The sequence below is a fragment of the Chelonoidis abingdonii genome, chromosome 3 (genome assembly GCF_003597395.2).
Source record: "Chelonoidis abingdonii isolate Lonesome George chromosome 3, CheloAbing_2.0, whole genome shotgun sequence".
Lineage (NCBI taxonomy): Eukaryota > Metazoa > Chordata > Testudines > Testudinidae > Chelonoidis > Chelonoidis abingdonii.
Window position 1 is genome coordinate 15,701,338 of NC_133771.1, and position 25,665 is coordinate 15,727,002.

General features: G+C 41.7%; 1 protein-coding gene and 1 pseudogene across 1 annotated transcript in view; both read right to left on the bottom strand.

Moving 5' to 3' along the window:
* The window catches only part of LOC116828704 (ectonucleotide pyrophosphatase/phosphodiesterase family member 5), a 34,265-nt gene extending 8,665 nt beyond the window's left edge, over positions 1 to 25,600 (bottom strand). Inside the window, exons 1-2 of the mRNA XM_032787114.2 lie at positions 25,442 to 25,600; positions 18,098 to 18,966 (exon numbers count right to left, since the gene is read on the bottom strand). Of these exons, the coding sequence (XP_032643005.1) occupies positions 18,098 to 18,929 (832 nt within the window). The 5' untranslated portion in view covers positions 18,930 to 18,966; positions 25,442 to 25,600. The remainder of the gene's footprint in view (positions 1 to 18,097; positions 18,967 to 25,441) is intronic.
* Positions 13,520 to 14,558, bottom strand: LOC142046513 (ectonucleotide pyrophosphatase/phosphodiesterase family member 5 pseudogene; annotated as a pseudogene).
* Positions 25,601 to 25,665: the final 65 nt, after the last annotated feature.

A 25,665-nucleotide genomic window follows, 5' to 3' on the forward strand; every position in this document is an offset into this window, starting at 1 on the left:
ATGAAGGATAAAAAAATATTGTTACACCGAAGAGCAGAATTTAGCCATAAAAGGAGTTCTAGGCAGACAGTATGTGATGCTGTGTAATCTTATTGTTAAGAGTTTTGGATGATCACATTATTCACCAGAAAAGTCGGGTGAAATCACATAACCGTAAGAGCACATTCCAATAAATTGTCATGTCCCTCAATATAAAATTACAACAGTTCTCTTATGTAGTGTTTTTCTTTTTTTTTCCCTCTTCTTTTTTTTTTTTTTTTTTTTTAAAACACAGTGTAAAATGGTAACTTTTTGTTTTATCATCATTGTGCACAGCAATAGGGGTTACATATTCACTTCAGTTAGAAGGAATTAGTAAGCCCCTTTGTGGATAAACGGATTTTCCTTGTTTGCATATAAAGCTTGAAAGAGGGAAGTGACACTTTCTCTAATGTTCTATTCAGTACACACAGATTTCTCAGGGAGCAGAGCTTCAAAAAGGAATAGCCACATTTCCCAGAAACCATCTGTGGTACTCAGGAGCATCTCAATGGCAGTTGAGTTGCTTTAGAGTTCATCTTCCTTTAAAAAGCTGCATTGGGAAGCTGTTGATTTCTCCACAGCAGCTTCAAAAGCATAACTTTTACTTAACAGGAAGCCAACCTCTTCAGTTTAAGTCCTAGTATTTTACTTTAAAAGAATTTCAGTTCCCGCTTTGGTATCTGATCCTAATTAACTTTGCTCCTCTTTTGGCCTGGTCTACACTATGCGTTTAAACCAATTTTAGCAGCGTTAAACCGATTTAACTGCTGTACTCATCCACACTACGAGGCCCTTTATATCGATATAAAGGGCTCTTTAAATCGGCTTGTACTCCTCCCCAACGAGAGGAAGTAGCGCTAAAATCGGTATTACCATATCGGATGAGGGTTAGTGTGGGCCGCAAATCGACGGTATTGGCCTCCGGCGGTATCCCACAGTGCACCACTGTGACCACTCTGGACAGCAATCTGAACTCGGATGCTGTGGCCAGGTAAACAGGAAAAGCCCCGCAAAATTTAGATTTTCATTTCCTGTTTGCCAGCGTGGAGCTCTGATCAGCATGAGTGGCAATGCAGTCCCAAATCCAAAAAGAGCTCCAGCATGGACCGTACGGGAAGGGAGAGACTGGATCTGATCGCTGTATGGGAGACAAAATCTGTTCTATCCAAAGCTCCGTTACAAGAAGACGAAATGCCAAAGCGTTTGAAAAAAAAAAATCTCCAGGCTACACAGTACTGCATGACAAGCGTAACGGGAAGCCAGAGACTCAAATGGACGCTCATGGAGGAGGGAGGGGAGGAGGACTGAGGACTCCAGCTATCCACAGTCCACAAGCAGTCTCCAAAAAGTATTTGCATTCTTGGCTGAGCTCCAATGCCTGTAGGGTCAAACACATTGTCCTGCGTGGTCAGGGAATAAGCTCGTCAATTTACACCCCCCCCCCCGCCCCGCACGTGGAAAGAAAAGGGAAAGAAAGTTCTTGACTTCTTTCATGTCACCCTATGTCTACTGATGCTGCTGGTAGACGTGATGCTGCAGCAGTGAAGAGCAGTATTGGTCCTCTCCCCTCCCAGTGACAGATGGTGCAATATGACTGAATTCCGTCATCACCATCAGGCCGTGAGTGCTCCGGGCTGGCCTCAGGTGGGCTGGCCGGGGCTGCCTGGGTAAAAATAGGAATGACTCCCGTCTGTTCCAAGATGGTAACAGAAACGGCTTGGTAACCGTCTTAATCATAGCAACTGGGGGCTGAGCTCCTCAGCCCCCTCCCTTTCCTGTTGTACAAGAAAATTCTGTACTGCCTGGACACATAGCAGCCAGCATGCTGGGCTCCTCTCCCCCGCGACCGCTTAATGTTCTGCTGGACTGTCATCGCCCCAGGAGGCTCCTCCCCTATTTTATCTCACTAACAAAGTTCTCGTTTCTTTTCCTGATTCTTTATAATTTCATGACACAAAGGGGGTGGGGGACACTGCCACCGTTAGCCCAGGAAGGTTGGGAGGAGGGAAAGCAACGGGTGGGGTTGATTGCAGGGGCACCCCAGTGGAAATGGGCATGTAGCTCAATTTCTGGACAGGATTGACACGGAGCAGCTGTGCTCTCTGATACACTGGTTCTCTAGTACACTTGCCCCATATTCAGGCAGCGACTGACTTTTTTAGAAAACCATAAAGGAGGGGATTGCTCGGGAGCAATCATTCCCATATTTGTTTTGCGCCGGCCGATCTCAGCAGGAGCACTCCATGATAGCAGCAGACAGTACAGAGGGACAGATAACCGTCATTCTCATGCCCAATTTACCCCGCAGCAGACGGTTACGAACGACTGGTAAACCAGTTCTCTGCTATCATGGCAAGAAGCAATGAATGCAGCTGTCGTAGCGCTGGAGTATCGCTCTGTCCGCGGCATCCAGTACACGTATGTGACGTTAAACAAAACAAAACAAAAAAAAAAAGAGGAACGGGCGCATGGTTGCTGCGCTATGGCATCTGCCAGGCAAATCCAGGGAAAAAGGGGGTGAAATGATTGCTGCCGTTGCTTTCCCGGAGAAGGAATGACTGACGGACAGTTACCAGAACCACCTCTGCGACAATGATTTTTTTGCCACCATCAGCCAATGGACTCTCAACCCATGAATTCCAAGGGGCAGGGAGACTGTTGGGACTATGGATAGCTAGGGATAGCTTACCCACGGGTGGCCAAACGCTCCAGAAATCGACACTGCCTCGACCATGGACGGCACACCTCCAAATTAATGTGTTAGTGTTGCTGTTTGCACTCGACTTTATACAATCTGTTTTATAAACCAGTTTATGTAAAAATCGGAATAATCCCGTAGTGTAGGACATAACTATAATTTGAAAATGGTGTGACAAGAGTGTGGCCAATTTTCTCAGTTGGTTGTTAGGTCCCAACTATGGCAAGCTAACCATTCAGCTTATTGGTTTCTGGGGAGAAGTCCAAATTCTATATTATATGATCCTAACTGATATATTCTGTGCTTGGAAAATTATTTACTTCTATTGTTAAGGTTTCCTGTAATGGTCAGAAGCCCAATATCCATGATTAGCAAATTACTGCCACTACGTATGGTACAAAACTGGTCCCTGCCCACGAAGTTTACAACTTACTCAAGACAAAAAACAAGCAATAAGGCGGGAATTGGGAAGGAACATGAAAGTCATTCATAAAATTAGACAGTTACACAGTCTAACAGCCTGTACAACTTGAATATTCACACTAGATTAAAAATTTAGGGAAAATATAGAAATAGAGGTTTTAAAAAACAGTAGAAACAGATAGAGGTTCAAATATATTTTAGTCTACAAGTTTCTGTTCATCATTGTCTATTATTTGTACTGTAGCACCTCAGAGCCCCAGTCATGAACTAGGACCCCACTGTACAAACACGGAGCAAAGAGATTCTCTGCTTCCAGAAGAATACATTCTTCTAGAGATCTATTGCTGTGCTACTTCTATCATTTACCTATTTCTGTTTTCTGTGAAGTTTGTAGTAAAAGCAGCTATGGAATGGGAGGTGGAGGATGATGAAGGGAGAGTAACAGGGGAGGAGCAGTGCAAAGCAAAGCTAAGAAGCAGTAAATAGTAGGGCCCAGGAAACATGGTGAAGGGGGGGGAAAAAAAAGTATCAGTAAAGTGTCAGACACTTCACTAATGGAAGCTGAAGGAGTCAAAAGGTGCTGCTTTGAAGAAATATTGTCCGATGCCAGAAATCTCGCCCTTGTCTTCATCCCTGGCTTTTAACACTGTTCTCCTGTGATTCAGCGAGAGCTCAAGGCTTTACATTCTACTTAGAAAACCGTCTGTGCCAAAAGCCCCATGGAGATAGATTGTTTTTTTAAGATTTAAGTAAGTGCTAATCTCTGCTCACAACCTCGAAGATCACATTTTTGTATTTGTCCCAATATAAACAGCTTAAAGCCACATAAAAACAAAAAACCCCACCCATACTGTTACTATAGTTACAATAAAAATCTGGGTCTTTTCAGACATCTCTGAAAAATCATGAACATTCACAAAGGTGGTTAAGGACACAGCAAATTAATAGCCTTCCTGTGAACAAGTAAACTGACCTGTATTTTCTGCAACTATATTGTTAAATGGTTAACATCAAAAAAAAAATCAGTAACTAAATCTCATGTATGTTACATAACTACATTATAAGTATGTTAAGGTTACCATTCAAAAAAGTCAGGAAATGCCAGAATTAAAACTCCCTGTGCAATCAATTACAGGTTCTGATGGGGAGTGTGTTCTTGTGCTTATATAACTTTCTGCTCCTGTATCCCCAGCTAGTCTGTTCCCCTCTCCTCCTATCTACCCCAATGGCCCCGTCTCCATCCCTTTCTGCACCTATCTACCTCTCCATCCCATTCTGCTCACTGCTCTGGTACCACTTGGTTTCCCCACACCCTGTGGCCTTGTTTCAGGGACCAGAAAAGGCACATCCCTAACACCAGAGAATAGGTCTTCACTGCAATAAAACACAGAGGCTGGGCTCCAGCCACAATCCCAGTATGTACACTGGAATTTTATAGCCTTCAGCCCGAGCCCCGTGAGCCTCACTCAGCTGACACAGGACCAGCCACCAGTGTTTTATTGCAGTGTAGACATACCAAGAGAAACCTCCCGCCAAATTTCAAGTCCCTGTGCCAAAGCAGGGAAGCAGAACAGCTTCAATGAAATGGGTGTATTTTTTTAAACACAGGCAGCACTGTTTTAGCAGAAACTTTTAAAAAGTCAGCCTCAGGTAGATCATTGGCATGGAAAATGTCACCTCCAATGGTTAAAATTTGGCAAGTTTTAAGCACCTGGGCCTTGTAGTTGGAAGTGTCAAGCAACCTTCTCTTTAGGTCATGCTCTCACAATATATTCCATCTTAAAAGATAAGGCAACCGAATATTGTCCTCAATTCCTTTCTTGGCAAGTTCTGTGCGCAGGGTTTCAGCTTCCTTCTGCCTCACAAGACTCTATCCTGTTCCCAATGAAATCTGCCCCCAGCTACAGTGAACAGGATTGGGGCCTCAGTGACACTAGTACCACTTAACAGAACACAGAAGGCTATTTCAGACGACTGATGGCATCACCAAAACTAGCCTTCCTGCTCTTGTTTAGATGGTGGCGATGCCATGAAGTTTCAGATAAGAAACTTGACAGGTTAAGTAGATGAGGAAGGGAGTTTGAAAACAGATGTAGTTTTGGTTCCTAAGCTTGCTCATATGTGCGCTGGGTTTTCAATATTAAAGCTTTGCCGTTTGCTTTCCCTTGCTATCATGCCTTCCCCGTTTTAACAGTAAGAAGCCTGCACATGCTGAATCTATTTACAATATAATTTAGGATTCTGTCACATGCGCTATGCAAATCATAATTTTGTCACTAGCTGAGCAGGATGTTACTGCAGCACTATCTGATATTTAGAAATAAAGCTGCTATCTTCTTTTGTGTTTCATGCATCCACATTTCAAAACAGGCAGCAAGCCAAACCCTGACAAGTGGTCTCTGCAGCCTAGAAAGAACTGAAGGGTAGGAAGTGTGATTTTAACAGTTTAATGTTTATTTGTCTTTGGGGCTAAAACTATGACCTTATTTAGTAAAAAGGTCATAGCATGCTTCTTATAAGTGGATCCTCCCTCTCCGTCTGCTAGCCCAAGTTCTGTCTTCAGTTACACCAATACATTCTGATTGAAGGTAATGTGGTTGTACATGTCCACCCACTTCCTGCAACCCTGCTCCCCTCTACAAAGGATTAAAGTCTCTTTTCTCACCCCTAGATTGAGAGAAGATAGTAACCTCTTCCTGGACATACAACCTTAGCCTCAAATTAAAGTTAGTCACATTTGTATGTACAATAACTCTCCACTTAATGTCCTCCTGCTTAATGTTGTTTCAATGTCATGTCCTTATTCCATTACAGAACATGCTTGTTTAAAGTTGTGCAATGCTCCTCTACAACATTGTCTGGCTACCTGCTTTGTCCACAGCTAGCAACTCCCCTACGTGCCCCACGCCAGCGCCTCCTGCCGGCGGACCCCGTGGATCAGCACCTTCCTCCTGTTTCTGTTCCCCCGCTCCTGCATCAGTTGTCTTGCATGTTCAGGAGGCTGGGGGGGGGGAAGGAGTGAGGATCGGCCCGCAGTTCCCCCTTCTCCCTGCCGCACATTAGTGGCTCTGCGCATTCAGGAGGCCGGGGCGAGGAGTGTGCCGTGTCTCGCTCTCTCCAGCCCTTGGACCGCAAGGAAGCTTGATTGGTAGGCAAGCAGCAGGGGAGTGTGTTGAATTCCGTGGGTCGAGCCAGAGGCCGGGGAGCCCAGGGGAGGGACCTGAGCGAGGGTGCCAGCCTGTTTATACTATATTATTAGCTTGTTTATAAACGATTATATCCTTTTGTTTGTCACAAAAAATTCTCTTGGAACCAACCCCCTATTTAACATTATTTTATGGGGAATTGGTTGTACTATCGTATCGCTTAGTCATATATTTTTACAGGAAACTTTTATGTGGGGTTACTGTAGAATTAACGGGGGATTTGGGTAATGCAGTGAGGACACTGCTAGTGAATATACTTGCTCTCAAAGGTTCAAATGCCCGTTAAAGTAGTCACACACTGGGGTGCCACAAGTGAGAAAGGACGAGGTCTGATTTTTGGGTGGAAGGATGCGGGGACGTGGAGAAGAGGACAAGAAGAGCAGTTATTTCTGGAAGAGGTTGTGATATCGATCCCTCATAGCAGACACTAAAACTCTCAGCTTCTACCTTTGATAGATGTTCATTGGCTTCAACTGTCAACTAAAGTAGAAGTACAATTGAAGCATTGGTGTGCCCTACCCAGTAATAATCTGCACTCGATCTTTTTAGAAAAGATTTTCCTCTCCTTGTGGAAGAGAAGGCACCTACTGCTTTTTTTTTCACAGCTTTACGACGCTTGGGGCCTGAACATTGTTTTACAGGAATAGTAGCTAAATTTTGAGCGCGAATTAGCTGCGAAATTTTACTCTTTTTAATTTTACTTGAACATATTCCACACAAAATTGTAAATAAACCTCTTGCTGGTGATAGTGAGTAAGTGTCTATTTATTGTTGCCAACTGAAAATAGTTAAAGCCTGTTGGGAAAAACAGTAATTTAGCTATGCTTATCAAGACTAGTTTTATATTAACAGCAAACTAAAGAACTGAAAGCACATTGAAGATGCCATCTTCAAGCAAGAAGATGAACTATTTAAGCAAGACCTTCCAGACTGGATAGAAAGGAAAAGCAACATTATGCATCAATGAGATGAACAAAAAGTAAGATGCAGCTCTATTAAAGGGAGAACGTTGCAATATTTTCAAATTCTGTCAATGTAATGTTTTAGAAATTAATGAAGAGGTTTAAAAGAAATTTTATTTATGTTCAACATCTGTTCTATCAAGTTCAATTTTAATCTTGGAAGCAAAGTACCCTGGCGGAGCTTCACTTTGTTTCCTGCACTAGTACATGCTGAATGCTGCAGATGAAGTGTTTAAGCCAATATAAATCTTTTAAAGCCCGAATTATACTTCTTATTCCAAAAGCTCCCATACATATTTTTATTTTTAATTCAGCCTAGATTTGGAGGACTTTGATCACCTAATATTAAAATGAGTAAAGGTCCATTTTAGAAGGTACTGCTAGACAGAGTAATCATACTAAACAAGGCATGAGCTGCAAACTTTAACCGGTTTGTGTAATCAAGTCTGACAGACAAGTCCACTGGCTTTAATGGGATTGCTGACATGAAAACCAAGCCATAAGGGCAAGCCAGTTTTGCTCTCTCTCGTCACATTTTTCATAACTCAGACTGAAGAGATCTTGAGACATATCTAGTCCTCCCTTGCATCATGGCGGACTAATATCTGACAGAGCGTGTTTGTTCTAACCTATTTCTTAAAATCTCATGAGGGACATTCCCAACCTCCCTAGGCAATTTTCGCAGTGGCTCAACCACACGACAGTTAGAAAGTTTTTACTAAACGTCAACTAACCACCTTTGCTGAATTTAAGCCCACTCGCTTCTTGTCTATCCTCAAAGGTTAGGAAACATTTTCTCTCTTCCTTCTTGTATCAACTTTATTATACTTGAAAACTGTTTGTCCCTCTCATCTTCTCTTCTTCCAAGAGTTACACAACTCAGTTTTGTTTCAAAATCTTCTTCATAAGGTTATTCTTTTAGACTTTAATATGTTTGTTGCTTGTTCTCTGGACTTTCTCAATTTGTCCACCTTTCTTGAATGTTGCCCCAGATGTGACTCATACTCCCAATTGAGGCCTAATCAGCATGGAGTAGAGCAGAAGAAATTACTTGCTCCTGTCTTGTTGCAACATTCTGTTAACATTAGACTTTATAGACTTTGCCGTTTGTTTTTTTTTTGTGGAAGAGTGTTGCAAACTGTTGACTCATTTGCCTGCGATTCACTAATGACCCCAAATCACTTTCTGCAGTGCTCTTCCTAGGTGTCATTTTCCATTTTGTATGTGTTCAAACTGATTGTCCTTCCTAAGTGGAGTCCTTACAGTTGTCCTTACTGAATTCTTTCTATTTACTTCGATCATTTGTCCAGATCCATTTTGAATGTTAATCCCTTATCCTCCAAAGCCATTGCAACCCTCTCGCTTGGTATTATCTGCAAAATTAGAAGTTCACTCCTCTATGCCTATTATCTAAATGAATTGCATGAATGATATTGAATAAATCAGAACCCAGAACTGATCGCCTAACGGACCCACCCGTTTACTGTCCTCCAGCTGTGATCGTGACCAACTTATAATACTCTCTGGGAAATGGTTTTTCCACCAGTTTATTCAAACTTTAGTTAAGCTCCATCTAGATTGTATTTCCCTGTTTGTTTATGAGAAGATCACGCAGAAGCCTATCAAAAGCCTACTAAGCCAAGAATACCACATCTTACCACTTCCCCCATCCATAAAGGCTTGTTAACTTCTATTTTAATGTCCTATCCACTTCTTTTGTAAATCGCTACCAAATCGGGAGAATGGTCAACCATTTGTATCAGCTCTCGTGAGCCACGTATGATCAAGCGATTAGGCTTTCTGGAGATTGTCCATTCTGGGTCACTGCCTGGATTATGATATTCGTGTGTCCCCACAACTTTGCTTCTCAGTTCTGACACAAGATATCTGCTTGTCATGCAATCTCACTAAATGACTGCGCCATCGTGGCTTTTGGGCCCCAAAAATGCCCCATTGCATCAGGCTGTTCCCAGTACAAGAAGACCAAAATTGATGGGTTCTTCTAAGGTAACCAATCAATAAGGTTTGTTCAAACTCGATCTCTTGATGAACAGACTCGTTGAAACACTATAGTGCGTAGGAAAAGACTCCACTGTATTTTTACATTGGTTCCAGGCACATAGCATGCCGTTCTGTCCTTTCCATTTGTTTGGTGACCCAATTGGACAGGCTCTTTCCCAGAACTTTGAATTATAGATGTGTCATGCTGTTCAGGGAGAAAGTTCTGTTTAGGACAGGATCATACATTTCATTAGCGACTATGCCGTGGCTCTCTGATAGAGCCCGTCACCCATTGTATAATGGTTAGGCAAGGAGTTTTTGTAATAACCACATTATACCTTGTTAAGCTGAGCACATTCTCAATGTATAATGAACGTTAGGTGTTGCGGAATTTATATGTACCATCAGAATCCATCAAACAGATAATAAGTAACACTGCTGGACTGGTCCTGCTGCGAAACAAAGTGTGGTTGAAAAGTCATAAATACAGACTGCCAGACTCCAGTAGCATCAAAGCCATCATGAAAGCTTTTTAACTCAGGCACCTTACAAGTTGGTTATCTTCACGATACAAGGCAAAAAAAGTCAGTTACCATTCTGCAAGTTAATTATCTTGAACACATTATCATTACTACAGTAAATAGTGAATCTGAAACAAGTTTTTTTGAGTAATCGCTGTTAGGGTACTCACTTAGGCTCCCATCAGTCTGTATTAGAACACCTCACAACATTAGTGAATTTCCCTCACACCCTGCTAGTAAGGAAAATAGTATTATCTCATTTTACAGATGAGGAACTGAGGTACAGAAAATTTAAATGAATTATCAGTTACAAAAAGATCTGTGGCTACAGCAGTGCTTGTGAACAAAAACCCGAAACCCATTCTTCCTCTTCCACCCGTTACAAATTTGCAACATTTGAGACTGAAAAAGGCTTCCTCTTCTCCTCATAATGGAGCTCTCTTCTCCATTCAGACTGTTATCAAAGTGATGAAAAGGGGGGCGTGAAGGACATTTGAAGGTGCAGAGAGGTCGGCCTGTAGGGAGGTTGGTCAAGGTGACAGCTGCCAGAGTGGATTCTCAAGAAAGGAAAGTGGATTGTGACAGGGGCACTCACAGAAACCACTGGGAAGTCGCGAGGTCAGACAAGAAGTTGACTGGACTACCTGGAAAGGTGGGCTAATTAAGAAGGGTTAGTAGAGGCTCTGAGGGGGGGCCTGAAAGAGAGCACAGCTTGGGTTCCTACACCAGGAGAAGTTCCCACATAGGTGAGACTGTTGGTGGCTTATGGAGGTGAAGAATTCCTCAGAGAAGTGAAGTGTCCCAAAGCCACCCCAGTAACTTAGCAGCAGAGTTGAGTTCGGGGAAGGTGACAATAGATTTCATGGGTTGTGTACAATACACAACACGTAGATGTACACGGGGTAAAAAAAAAAAAAGAGAGGTTTCTGTGATATAAAACTACTTCTTTAAACTGAATTCCTTGTTAAGTTAAATTGTTTCCTTCAAGTAATAAGGATAGTACTCTAATTTTGCCACTAACTCTTAAAACTACGCCTGAAATGTGCAACGCTAATTATTTAGGCATCTCCTTCTTGAAGTGTGCTCACAGAATTATCATGTGCAAGTGCAACTTTGGGTTTCAATCCCTCCTGGGGTGGAACAAACCATATATTAACTCTAAGTCTAAAAGGAAATTGAGGTATACCAGATTGTGGCGTTAAGGTACATAATACCAGTACACGTATATGTTCAGCTGTCAGAAGAGGGAAACAGTATCACAGGAGGCACAGTTAAAATTCATAACATCACAAAATTATAGTGTAGTTTTGAATACTGGAATTATACTGTTCAGAGCATTTTAATGGGAAAGCAGTTAAATTAAATGTAAGCTATTGTAGATTATGACATTCTAAATTGTAATTTCCTGGTTCCAAGCTATGCACATTTTTAAAAAATTCAGGTATGTTAAATCACAAAGAAAGTGTAAGGACTGGAAGGGACCTATATGTCACTTGTCCACTCCTACGAAATGCACTGAAGCAGGCTAAGTATTATCTGACATATCCCTGGCAAGGATTTTTGTCAATTCTGGTTTTTTAAAAACCTCCTAGGTAAATTGCTCCATGCTTTACTCCATTAGTTAGAGGTTTTTCCTAGGTCTAACTAAACCTTCTTGCCTGTAAATTAGCCCGTTACTTCTTGTTCCTGTCCTGAATGGATGTCAGGGAGCTTATTCCTTCACCTCTGCCTTTCCCGGTCCTCTCACATGAACAGAGAACAATACCCGAGTCCAAAGGTGAACAATGCATGTTTACTGGGTGAACTTCCGACAGGCATGTGTCCAGTTTCCTTCCTCGTGTCCCTCTTCCAGCTTGCACCACAGGCACCCTGTTCCCTTCACCTTTGGCAAAACAGATTCCATTCCCGACCTCGTTCTGTTCCATTCGCCCCCGGCCCGCTTACTTCCTGGATTGAAGGCAGACTTTTTAGTGAAACTTTGGATTCTGGTAGCTATATCTACCAATCATTTTATGGGTTGAAATTTAACACCAATCGTGAACATTGTAACTGTGTATTTTACCCATATATCCACCACCTTAATGATTTACATCCAACAAAGATTAATTATACACGAACACAATCAACAGAACCACACAGGATATACAGACAAACAATGGAAAGTGAAGACTACAGTGAAAACAACACCAGAATGAGGATTTCACAATCTTCTCAGCTATTGCTAGTGAGTATATTGCCAGACAGGATGCTATCAAATAGTTCTTTTCACTTCTAGTTCTATACCCTTTCTTGGAGGTGATATCAGGACGATTGCAAATCCTGAATTCTAAACCATCAATGCACCTTAATTCTCATATTGACTAGTTTGGAAACCATGGATGACACTACATTTCCCAGTTTATGACTGGCCTCTGCCTGCTTAGCCAAAGGCCTTAGCCAAGAACCGACCTCAGACTGTCCACAGTGAGAGATGCCCTTACACATGGCAGAGCGTGATTTGATTCCCTTTTATACCCTCTGGCTAAGCTAAGTGATAGAGATACACTAATTCTGAAAGTAGCTGTGCAGAGGCTCTGAATATCTATACCTAACAATTTCAATCACTCTCCTCTTTTAACAAACCTGTTTATTGCCTTGAAGACTGTTCTCAATGTCCCTGCCTCAGTGTTCTTTTTCTCCGGCCTTAACAACCTATTTTTTTCATCCTTCTTTTGTACGCATGTTTTCTAGACCTTATCAGTTTTGCTGCTCTCCTCTGGACTTTCTCCAAATTTGTCACCATCTTTCAAAATGTCGATGCCTAGAACCGGAACATTACTCGTGTAGAGACTGAACAGGTGGAGAAGTGGAGAAATTACTTCTCATTTTGTGCTATCGATCAGCAAAGCATAATTAAATTTAAGCTAACTTCAACCTGGTATATTGATCTAGAGTAATTTAGGGTGATACTCCATACCTCTGCCACTAACTTCCTGCATATAAGATTTTAAAATCTCTCTCTCCAAAAGTCTCTTGTATTATAAAAGGAAAAGGCAGAAGGAGAATATTAACTGGCATCTCAGATGATTTAAACTGCACTTCCTAATCGATCCCGTGCCACGCATAAAATATTTCTCCCTTTTAAAAACAACAGTCCTATTCTGATACTAGTACAGAAGCTGAAATGAGGAAATTCTTGTAAGTGAGAATATTCTCATATCTAATCTGACCACTGCAAACTAAAATCGAAGTGTTGTTATGGGTTCATGCGAAAGATGTATTTCTTCCTGGTAGTCAATGAAATAATTAGCTTGGTGTCTGATCGCTGATTCTCAGGGAAATCGCTGCACGCAGAAATCCTGAAAGTTCTCATAATAAGCAGAGGTGCAAAGCTCTACAAAATAAGTACATCTCTCGTTTGTGATGCTACTTATTCACTGAAGGCTTTAGTTTTATCATTCCGTAACTTCTACTCAAGACTCATAGGACCCCACCCGTTATGTCCTCCAGCTTGGACGTGACCACTTATTAATACTCTCTGGAATGGTTTCCAACCAGTTATTCAACCACTTATAGTAAGCTCCTTCTAGATTGATTTCCCTAGTTTGTTTATGAGAAGATCAGCCAAAGACATATCAAAAAGCCTTACTAAAGCCAAGAAATACCACATCTTACCACTTCCCCCCATCCATAAAGGCTTGTTACCCGTCATTTTAATGCCATAATCCTACCTTCTTTTGGTTAAATCGCTACCACGGGAGAATGGTCAACGCTGGTATACAGCTCTCTACCACTACTGATCAAGCTCTATGAGCCTTCTGAAGAAGATTGTCCATTCCAATGGTCAACTTCTGTGATTATGATTATTCCAGTGTGTCCCACAACTTGCTTTCTCAGTTCTGACACAAGATATCCTAGCTTGTCATCAATCTCACTAATGATCGCCATACTGGATTTTCTGGCCCAAAAACATGCCCCATTGCATCAGGCTGTTCCCAGTACAAGAAGACCAAAATCTTGAATGGGTTCTTTCAAGGTAAAACCAATCAATAAGTTTGTCAACTCGATTTTGAATGAAACAGGACTCGTTGTAAAACATATAGTGCGTAGGAAGACTCCATGTATTTTTACATCTGTTCCAGGCCACATAGCAGCGCCGGTTCTGTGTCCTTTCCATTTGGTTTGGTGACCCAATTGGACAGGCCTCTTTCCCAGAATTTGAATATATAGATGTTATGCTGTTCAAGGCGAGAAAGTTCTGTTTCAGGACAGGATCATAACATTTCATTAGCGACTATGCCGTGGCTCTCTGCATAGAACCCGTTCACCCATTGTATAATGGTTAGGATAAAGTTTTTGTAATAAACAATTAGTAACCTGTTAACATGAGCACCATTCTTCAATGATATAATGAAAGTTAGGTGTTGGAAATTTTAAATGTAATCCAATAGAAATCCATCAAAGAGAAATAATAAGAACACTGCTGGACTGGTCCTGCTGGAAACCAAAGTGTGGTTGAAAATCAATCATAACAGACCTGCCAAGATCCCCAGTAGCATTTCAAGCCATCATGAAGCTTTTTCAACTTCAGGCACAAAGTTGGTATCTCTAGATACAAAGGGCAAAAGTCAGTTACCACTTCTGCAAGTTAATTATCTTGAACACTTATCTTACTTACAGTAATAAGTGAATCTGAAAACAAGTTTTTTGAGTAAATCGCTGTCTAGGGTACTCACTTGGCTCCCATCACTGTAGGAAACACCTCACAAACATTAGTGAGGGGGGATTTCCCCCTCCACACCCCTGCTATGGTAAGGGGAAATAGTATTATCCTCATTTTACAGATGAGGAACTGAGGTACAGAAAATTTTCAATGATTTATCCGTTACAAAGATCTGTGGTACGCAGTGCTTTGAACAAATAAACCCGAAAACCCATTCTCTATCCACCCTTAACATTTGCCAACATTGAGACTAAAAAGGCTTCCTCTCTCCTCTCATAATGGAATGCTCTCTTCTCCATTCAGACTGTTATCAAAGTGATGGGAAAAGGGGGCGTTGAGAACATTGAGGCTGCAGAGAGGTCGAGCCTGTAGGGAGGTTGGTCAAGGTGACAGCTGCAGAGTGGATCTCAAGAAGGGAAAGCTGGCAATTGTGACAGGGCACTCACAGAAACACTGGGAAGTCGGAGGTCAGACATGAAGGTTACGGACTAGCCTGGAAAGGGTGGGCTAACTTAAGAAGGGTTGAGTAGAGGCTCTGAGGAGGGAGCCTGAAGAGAGCACAGCTTGGGTTCTAACACCAGAAGCTTCCCACATAGGTAGACGTGGTGGAGCTTATGGAGTTGAAAAGATTCCTCAGAGGAAAGTGAGTGACTCCCAAAGCCACCCCAGTAACTTAGCAGCAAAGAGTTGATTCGGGGAAGGTGACAAATAGTTTACATGGGTTGTTGTACAATACCAACACACGAGATTTACACGGGGTTAAAAAAAAAAAAAAGAGAGAGGTTCTGTGTATAATAAACTATTTCCTTTAAACGGAATTCTTGTTAAGTTCCAGGGGGAGGGGACCTGAAGGAGGGCTGCCAGCCTGTTTAATACTAGTATTAAATTGCTTGTTTAAAACGTATATAATGCCTTTTGTCTGGCAAAAAAAATTTCTCTGGAACCAAACCCCCCTATTTACATTCATTCTTATGGGGAAATTGGATTTGCTTAACATCATTTCGCTTAAAGTCACATTTTTCAGGAACATAACTATAATAAGTGAGGAGTTACTGTAAATTAAGGGCAGAATTTGGTCTGCAGTGTACAGCATGTAGATGATATACTTCTCTCAAAGGTTCAAATGCCCGTTAAGTATGTCACACAACTGGGGCTGCCCAAGTTGAGAAAGGCCGAGTCTGATTTTTTGGGGGAGGATGGGGGACACGTGGAGGAAGAGGAAAAAAGAAGAGCATATTCTGGTAAGAGGTTGGTATATCAGATCCCTCATAGCAGACACTAAAAACATCTCAGCTTCTACCTTTGATAGATGTCATTGGCTTCAACCTGTCAACTATAAGTAAGAAGATACAATGAAGCATTGGTGTGCCCTACCAGTAATAATCTGCACTCCGATCTTTTTAGAACAAGTTTTTCCTCTCCTTGCTGAAGAGAGGCACTACTGCTTTGTTTTTTCACAGCTTTACTGACCCTTGGGGCCTGAACATGTTAAACAAGAGAATAGTAGCTAAATTTTGAGCTGAAGAATTAGCTGCAAGAATTTACTCTTATTTAATTTCTTAGAACATAATTCCACACAAAAATTGTAAATAAAACCTCTAGCTGTGACTAGTGACTGAGTAAGTAGTACTTTATTGTTGGACAATTGAAAAAAAAAATAGTTAAAAGCCTGTTGGGAAAAAAAGTAATTTTAGCTATGCCTATCAAAGACTAGTTTTATATTACCAGCAAACTAAAGAACTGAAACAGCAAAACATGAAGATCAGCATCTTCAAGCAAAAGATGATATTTAAAGCAATGACCTCCAGATGGATAGAAAGAAAAGCACATTATGCATCAATGAGATGACAAAAAAGTAAGATGCCACTCCTATTAAAGGGAGACGTTGCAAATCATTTAAAAATTCTGTCAATGAGTAATGTTTTAGAAATTAAATTGAAGAGGTTTAAAAAAATTTATATTTATTTTCAACATCTGCTTCTATTTCAAGTTCATTCATCTTGGACAGCAAGTACCCTGGCGAGCTTCACTTTGTTTTCATGCACTAGTACAATGCTGAAAATGCTGCAGAGAAGTGTTTAAAGCCAAAATATAAATCTTTTTAAAGCCCGAATATACTTTTATTCAAAAAGCTCCCATACAACATTTTTATTTTAAATTCAGCCTAGATTTGAGACTTTGATCACCTATAATTTAAAAATGAGTAAAGTCCATTTTAGAAAGGTATGCTAGACAGAGCTATCAATACTAAACAAGGGCATGAGCTGCAAACTTTAACCGGTGTAAGTCAGTTCATGACAGAAGTCCCACTGGCTTTAATGGGATTGCTGACATGAAAACCCAAGCCCATAAGGGCAAGCCCATTTTGCTCTCTCTCGTCACAATTTTCATAAACTCAGAACTGGAAGAGATCTTGAGACATCATCTAGTCCAGTCCCCTGCACTCATGGCAGGACTAAATATCCCTGACAGGTGTTTGTCTAACCTATTCTTAAAAATCTCCAGTGATGGACATTCCACAACCTCCCTAGGCAATTTATTCGCAGTGGCTCAACCACCTGACAGTTAGAAGTTTTCTAACGTCAACCTAACACCTTTGCTGAAATTTAAAGCCCACTGCTTCTTGTCCTATCCTCAAAGGTTAGGAAACATTTTCTCTCTTCTCCCTCTTGTATCAACCTTTATTATACTGAAAACTGTTATGTTCCCTCTCAATCTTCTCTTCTCAGAGTAAACAAACTCAGTTTTTTTCAAATCTTCTCTCATAGGTTATCTCTTTAGACCTTAATAATGTTGTTGCTTGTCTCTGGACTTTCTCCAATTTGTCCACATTTCTTGAAATGTTGCCCCAGATGTGACTCAATACTCCAATTGAGGCCTAATCAGCATGGAGTAGAGCAGAAGAATTACTTCTCCTGTCTTGCTTGCAACACTTCTGTTAACATAGCATAGACTGTTTGCCTTTTTTTTTTTTTGGAAGAGTGTTGCACTGTTGACTCATTTAGCCTGCGATTCACTATGCCCCCAATCACTTTCTGCAGTGCCTCCTTCCTAGGCTGTCATTTTCCATTTTGTATGTGTTCAACTGATTGTCCTTCTAAGTGGAGTCCTTACATTGTCCTACTGAATTTATTCTATTTACTTCAGATCATTGCTCCAGATCATTTTGAATGTTAATCCTATCCTCCAAAGCACTTGCAACCCCTCTCAGCTTGGTATTATCTGCAAACTTTAGAAGTGCACTCTCTATGCCATTATCTAAATGATTGATGAAGATATTGAATAAAATCAGACCCAGAACTGATCCCTACAGGACCCCACCCGTTATGTCCCTCCAGCTTGACTGTGAACCACTTATAACTACTCTCTGGGAATGGTTTTCCAACCAGTTATTCAACCACCTTATAGTAGCTCCATCTAGATTGTATTTCCCTAGTTTGTTTATGAGAAGATCACGCAAGACAGTATCAAAAGCCTTACTAAAGCCAAGAAATACCACATCTACCACTTCCCCCCCATCCATAAGGCTTGTTACCCTGTCATTTTAATGCCATAATTCCTACCTTCTTTTGGTAAAATCGCTACCACGGGAGAATGGTCAACCATTGTATACAGCTCTCTAGCCACGTACTGATCAAGCTCTATGAGCCTTTCTGAAGAAGATTGTGCCATTCCATGGTCACTTGTGATTATGATATTCAGTGTGTCCCACAACTTTGCTTTCTTCAGTTCTGACACAAGATATCCTAGCTTGTCATCAATCTCACTAATGACTGCACCCATACGTGGATTTTCTGGGCCCAAAACATGCCCCATTGCATCAGGCTGTTCCCAGTACAGAAGACCAAAATTGATGGGTTCTTCTAAGGTAAACCAATCAATAAGTTTGTCAACTCGATCTTTGAATGAAACAGACTCGTTGTAAAACATATAGTGCGTAGGAAAGACTCCATGTATTTTTACATCTGTTCCAGGCCACATAGCAGCGCCGGTTCTGTGTCCTTCCATTTGGTTGGTGACCCATATTGGACAGGCCTCTTCCCAGAACTTTGAATTATAGATGTTCATGCTGTTCAGGGAGAAAGTTCTGTTCAGGACAGGATCATACATTTCATTAGCGACTATGCCGTGGCTCTCTGCATAGAGACCCGTCACCATTGTATAATGGTTAGGATAAGTTTTTGTAATAAACACATTAGTAACCTGTTTAACATGAGCACCATTCTTCATGATATAATGAAAGTTAGGTGTTGGGAATTTATAAATGTAATCCCATCGAAATCCATCAAAAGATAATAGTAACACTCTGGACTGGTCCTGCTGGAAACAAAGTGTGGTTGGAAGAGTCATCATACAGACTGCCAAGACTCCCCAGTAGCAATTCAAAGCCATCATGGAAAAGCTTTTTCACTCAGGCACAAAGTTGGTATCTCTAGAATACAAAGGCAAAAGTCAGTTACCACTTCTGCAAGTTAATTATCTTGAACACTTATCTTTACTACAGTATAAGTGAATCTGAAACAAGTTTTTGAGTAATCACTGTCTAGAGGTACTCACTTGGCTCCCATCACTGTAGAACACCTCACAAACATTAGTGAATTTCCCCTCAACACCCCTGCTAGGTAAGGAAATAGTATTATCCTCATTTTACAGATGAGGAACTGAGGTACAGAAAAATTTAATGATTTATCCGTTACAAAAGAGTCTGTGGTACAGCCAGTGCTTTGAACAAAATAAACCCCAAACCCATTCTTCCTCTTCCACCCTTACAAATTTGCCAACATTTGAGACTAAAAAGGCTTCCTCTCTCCTCTCATAATGGAATGCTCTCTTCTCCATTCAGACTGTTATCAAACTAAAGTGATGGAAAAGGGGGGCGTGAAGGAACTATTGAGGCTGCAGAGAGGGTCGAGCCTGTAGGGAGGTTGGTCAAGGTGACAGCTGCAGAGTGGATCTCAAGAAAGGGAAAGCTGGAATTGTGACAGGGCACTCACAGAAAACCACTGGGAGTCGGAGGTCAGACAGAAGGTTTGACTGGACTAGCCTGGAAAGGTGGGCTAACTTAAGAAGGGTTAGTAGAGCTCTGAGGAGGGAGCCTGAAGAGAGCACAGCTTGGTGTTCCTAACACCAGAAGCTTCCCACATAGGTAGACTGTGGTGGGCTTTGGAGGTGAAAGATTCCTCAGAGAAAGTGAGTGACTCCCAAAGCCAACCCAGTAACTTAGCAGCAAGAGTTGATTCGGGGAGGTGACAATAGATTTACATGGGTTGTGTACAATACACACACACGATAGATTTACACGGGGTTAAAAAAAAAAAAAAAAGAGAGGTTTCTGTGTATAAAACTATTCCTTTAAACTGGAATTCCTTGTTAAGTTATAATTGTTCTTCAAGTAATAAGTAAGATACTCTATTTTCCACTAACTCTAAAACTAAGCCTGAAATGTGCAACCTAATTATTTAGGCATCATCTTCTTGAAGTGATGCTACACAGTAATTATCATGTGCAAAGTGCAACTTTGGGTTTCAAGTTCCTGGGTGGAAAAAACTAAAACCTTTTAACTCTAAAGTCTAAAAGAGACAATGAGGTAATACCAGATTGTGGCAGTAAAGGTATCAAATAACCAGTCACCAAGTATATGTCAGCTGTTCAGAAGAGGGGAAACAAGTCATCACAGGAGGGCTACAGTTAAAATTTCACTAACACTCCCTAAGTGTATTTTGATACTGGAATATCATATGTTCAGAGCATTTATAATGGGAAAAGCAGTAAATTAAATGTAAAGCACATTTTAGATTAATGACATTCTAAATTGTAATTTCCTGTTCCAGCTATGGCACATTTTTTAAAAAAATCCAGGTATCGTAGAATCACAGAAGTGTAGGACTGGAAGGGACCTCAATATGTCATCTAGTCCACTCCACGAAACTGCACTGAAGCAGGACTAAGTATTATCTAAACTATCCCTGGCAGGAGTTTGTCTAATCTGGTTTTAAAAACCTCCCTAGGTAATTTGCTCCAATGCTTTACTACCATTAGTTAGGAAGTTTTTCCTAGTGTCTAACCTAAACCTTCCTTGCTGTAATTTAAGCCCGTTACTTCTTGTCCTGTCCTTAATGATGTAAGGGAGCTTATTCCTTCACCCTCTCACTTCCCGGACCTTCTCACATGAACAGAGAACAATACCCGAAGTCCAAAGGTGCAAACAATGCAATGTTTACTGGGGTGAACTTCCAGCAAGCATGATTCCAGTTTCCTTCCTCAGTGTCCTCCTTCCCAGCTCTGACACCACAGAGCCATCCCTGTTCCCATTCACCCTTTGGCAAAACAGGATCCCAATTCCCCGACCTCCGTTTCCTGTTCCCATTCGCCCCCCGCCCCCCGCTTACTTCCTGATTGAATGCAGACTTTATAGTGAAACTTGAGTTCTGGTTAGCTATATCTTAACCAATCATTTTATGGGTTGAAATTTAACTAACCAATCCTGACACATTGTAACATGGTTATTTTACCAATTATATCCCACCACCTTAATTGATTTACATCCAACAAAATTAATTATACAGCAGACAAACAATCACAGAACCACACAGAGATTATACAGACAAACAATAGGAAAGTGAAGACTACAGTGATAAAACAACACAGAAATGAGGATTTCACATCTCAGCTATTGCTAAGTGAGTAATTGCCAGACAGGATGCTATCAAACTAAGTTTCCTTTTACATCTTCTAGGCTCTTCCCTTTCTCTGGAGGTGATATCAGGACAGGATTGCAATCCTATTCCTAACACCTCAATAGCACCTTATTTCAATGTGACTAGTTTGGAACGCATGGATGACACCATACATTTCCCAGTTTATGACTGGCCTCTGCTGCTTAGCCAAAGGCCTTAGCCTAAGAACCAGACCTCAGACTGTCACAGTGAGAGAATGCCCTTACACATGCAGAGAGTGATTTTGATTCTCTCTTTTATACCTCTGTGACTAGCTAAGTGATAAGAATACACCTAAATTCTGAAAGTATAGGCCTTTGCAGACAGGCCTGAATATCTATATCCTAACAAGTGAATCAGAACAATTTATCACTCTCCTCTTTATAACAACCTTTTATGCACTTGAAGACTGTTCTCATGTCCCTGCCTCAGTGTTCTTTTCTCCAGACTAAACAAACCTATTTTTTTCAATCCTTCTTTGTACGTCATGTTTTCTAGACCTTAATCAGTTTTGCTGCTCTCCTCTGGACTTTCTCCAATTTGTCCACATCTTTACCAAAATGTCATGCTCAGAACCGGAAACATTACTCCAGTTGAGAACTGAACAGTGCTGAGAAGAGTGGAAAAATTACTTCTCATTTTGTGCTACTTCGATCACAAAGGCAGTATTAAATTTTAAGCTACTATCAACCTGGCTCATATTGAATCTAGAGATTTAGAGGTGAAATACTCCATACAACTCTCAGCCATCTAACTTCCCCTAGCATATAAAGATTTTAAAATCTCTCTCTCCCAAAAGTCTCTTGATTTATAAAAGGAAAAGGGCAGAAAAGGAGAAATATTAACTGGCATCTCAGATGATTCATAACTGCACTTCCTAATCAGTCCAGTGCCAAGCATAAAAATTCTTCTGCCCTTTTAAAACAACAGTCACTGACTTCTGAATATACTTAGTACAGAAAGCATGAAATGAGAAATTCTTTGGTAAAATGAGAATATTCTCATATCTAATCTGACCACTGCAAACTAAAATCAGTGATTGTTATGGGTTGCATGCAGAAAATGTTTTCTTCCTGGATAGTCATGAAAATAATTAGCTCTGTGTCTGATCAGCTGATTCATCAGGAAATCAGCTGCCCAGCAGAAATCCTGAAAAGAGTTCTCTATATATAGCAGCAGGTGCAGAGCTCATACAAAATAAAGTCATCCTCTCTTGTGATGCTACTTATTCACTGAAGGCTTTAGTTTTATCATTCCCGTACACTTCTACTCAAGACTCATTAATTATTCCAATTCAAGGCAGACATATCCCCTGTAAAGCCTTGAAAACAGGTTTACATGCAACATCTCATTTCTCTAAAGCCCATTAAAAATGCTTGTTTGTCCTGCCAAGAGGATTATTCCTCTATTTGTTACAGGATTACTGCATATGGTTGTTTCCTCGTTATATTGTTATTTTCACCAGTTCCAGTTGACTGACAGGTCCATTCCCACAAATCAGCAATAGTGAAGCACATAATGCAGATTTGCCTTTCACGCTTTATCCAATACATTCATTATTTTAATGACTCTTTTGAAATCAACAATATACAGCCTTCCACAGAAATCAGTACTAGTTTTATAGTGACTATCAAGTAAACCACATCCACAAGGTTTATGATTGATGATCTTCGTGCATCTGATCCCTGAAGTTGAGCTTTCCTTAAAAGACAAGCTTGAAGAACAAATGAAGGCAGAACTCTTATTTTATTCATCTGTGGAAATCGACCAAGTATTTGTGAGACAAAGTCTAAATCTCCACAACCTTTGGCAATTTTTTCTCCTTCCCATCAGCTTACAATCTGGTTCCCAAACCCTGCCCCAGCTCAGCTCTCTCCTGCAATACCACTATCAATCAATCTGAACTACCTAAACAGACACTCAAATGGCTCTCATATATGAACACTTCACAAACATTAATAGATTTATCCTCAAAACACTTCTCTAAGGTAGAAAACTATTACCTTCATTATACATATGGTCAATAACAGAGCCAAGAATTGAACCTTATTCTCCCGTGTCTCAATTCAGTGTTTTAATCTCAAGATCACCACTCTTCATGGTTTACACAATTTCTGCTTCACAATACAATGTTTGAAAGCATAGCAACAAAAGTGACAGAGGAGTAGACCTAAGCCAAAGGATGAGATGTGCACATGTGAAGAAAATATTATAGTTTTCAAATACATGGAGGGACCAATTCCTATCATAAATCACCAAATAGTAACGGACTTAAGATGGAGCTGGGAAAAAGTGAAGGTTACATTACGAAAAAAAACCAAACTTGATAACTGGTTCTATTGCAGAATCATTTTTCTAGTTAACAAGGAAGGTTATGGAAAAGAATGAATTAGAAACTAGCAGGTACTCATAGACTCACCTCTTTAATACAGCAGGGAACTGGGAGCATGGTGTGGAGCCCAGGCAGCAGATGGGGCTCCAGCTGGAGCCCCCCCATCTGCCCTGGGGTGACAGCCCAGCTGTGAACCCTGCAGAGTTCACAGCAGGGAGCTTTTCTTGTTAATTTCACAGCTCCAGTGCCTAGTCATGAAATTGATAAGAATGACAGCCAACAGCCAAGGTAAGTAAGATGGTGTCTACACAATCACTGCATCACCCTAACATCAGCCTTACGCCTCTCCTGGAGGTAGAATTATTAGGTCAGTGTAGTAGGGCACTTACTTACATTGGCAGGAGCAAGGCTTTAGTGTAGACACTGACATAATTAGGTCAACGTAAGCTGCCTTAAGTTGCCCTAACTCTATAATGGAGACCAAACCATAGCCTGATGAAGAAATGGGAGAGAGACAACAAATGGATTCTATGACACCTTTTCTGGGTGGAGCACTGATTTGGCCAGGATGGACTATGTCTTAACCTTTGCTTCTCTATGGTGCCTGCTAACCTAAGAACTTCCCAAGAGACCCTACTCTGTTTTGAGTAGGTTGCCTGGCTGAGATGCACTGGTCCCTGAGAAGTGTAAGTCATGAATCTGTTTCAGCTGAAGTCACTAGGCAGAGTTCACAGTGTGAAACAGGTGTGCTGGAGCCCAAAGGCTCAATCTCAGAGGCTCTGAGGTTCAGTGGCCTCTCTTTAAGGAAGAGTGGGACACATTGGGGAATCTGCTACACTGAAGAGGTTCCTCCAAGGAACTGTTTAAAAACTGGGGTGCAGCACAGATACTGGATCCGTGAAACTGATATAATCATCTCTTCTTGCCTTAAGAATCTATGAAACATTCATCGAAGTTTGAGATAAAAGGGATGACATACTGGAGGAGATCAATAAAGATCAAGACATTACATGGATCTTCCACCCAGCAGCCCTTTCTCAGTCACCCCTGACAGCATTCACTCCTGTCATTTCAAGCTGATCAGGGCTGTTGCACAGGTCTTATTTCCCTAAGATGACAGCAGGAAGTTTGGTTTTAACCTGCCACATACACCTTGCCTTGATGACATTACTGAGAGGAGCCCGGGGCATCCAGATACACTAGGGTGATGGGCTTAGATATCACAGAAAATAATTTAGACTCCAATCCAAGCAAAGTGTCTCAAAAGCACAGACCAGTGTAATAATGCAGAGGGGATCAGCATGGAGCATTTGGATCAAGCAGGACAGAGAGAGACGTGTGCATGTGTGTATTTTTTAGGAGGGAGGGAGGGAGGAATTTGGAGTATCTTCTGCTTCCCACTGACCTGCACATCTAAAATTAGTCAGAGAAATCAACAATACTGTAAAACAGCCCTGAGCAAGCCCCACCCAGCCTCATCCTCCAGGTGTCCTCCTCCCGCCCGCAGTTAGGGATCAGGAGACAGGCACCCATGCAACCTATTCTCAATCAAGAGAAGCGAGTCTCAGAGGCAGCCATCCCATTCCCCGTGTCCCTGTGGGGACACACCCGACATATGGGTCTAGAAGGGGGAGCTGACACACACACCCATATGTCGGTATCCGCAGGGGAGCCAGCACCGCCCCTCCACAGAGCGATATCCCTTGGGGCCAGAGGGATGAGCCGGCAACGCCCCCCACAGATCGGTATCCCCGGGGGGCAGGGCGCGGAGCCGAACCCGCGATAAACCGTTATCCCCGGGGGGCGGGGGGCGGGATCAGGGCCGTCCCGGCCAGCCAAGGGGCAGAGGGTTTGCCTACCTCAGCGCCTCAGTCACACGCTCCCGGCGGCAGCTTCACGAGCTCTATCACCCGCCCTCAGCAACCACTCACCTCCCAGACCCCGACCTTCCCAGATAAACCCCGCCTCCATCCCGCCTATTGTTTGGCCACTTCCTGTGCCCACTCCCAGCCCCCAATGGCCAGCGACGCTGTCAGTCACGTAATGAAGCAGGGTGGTCACGCGCGGGGCGGAAAGGGACGCG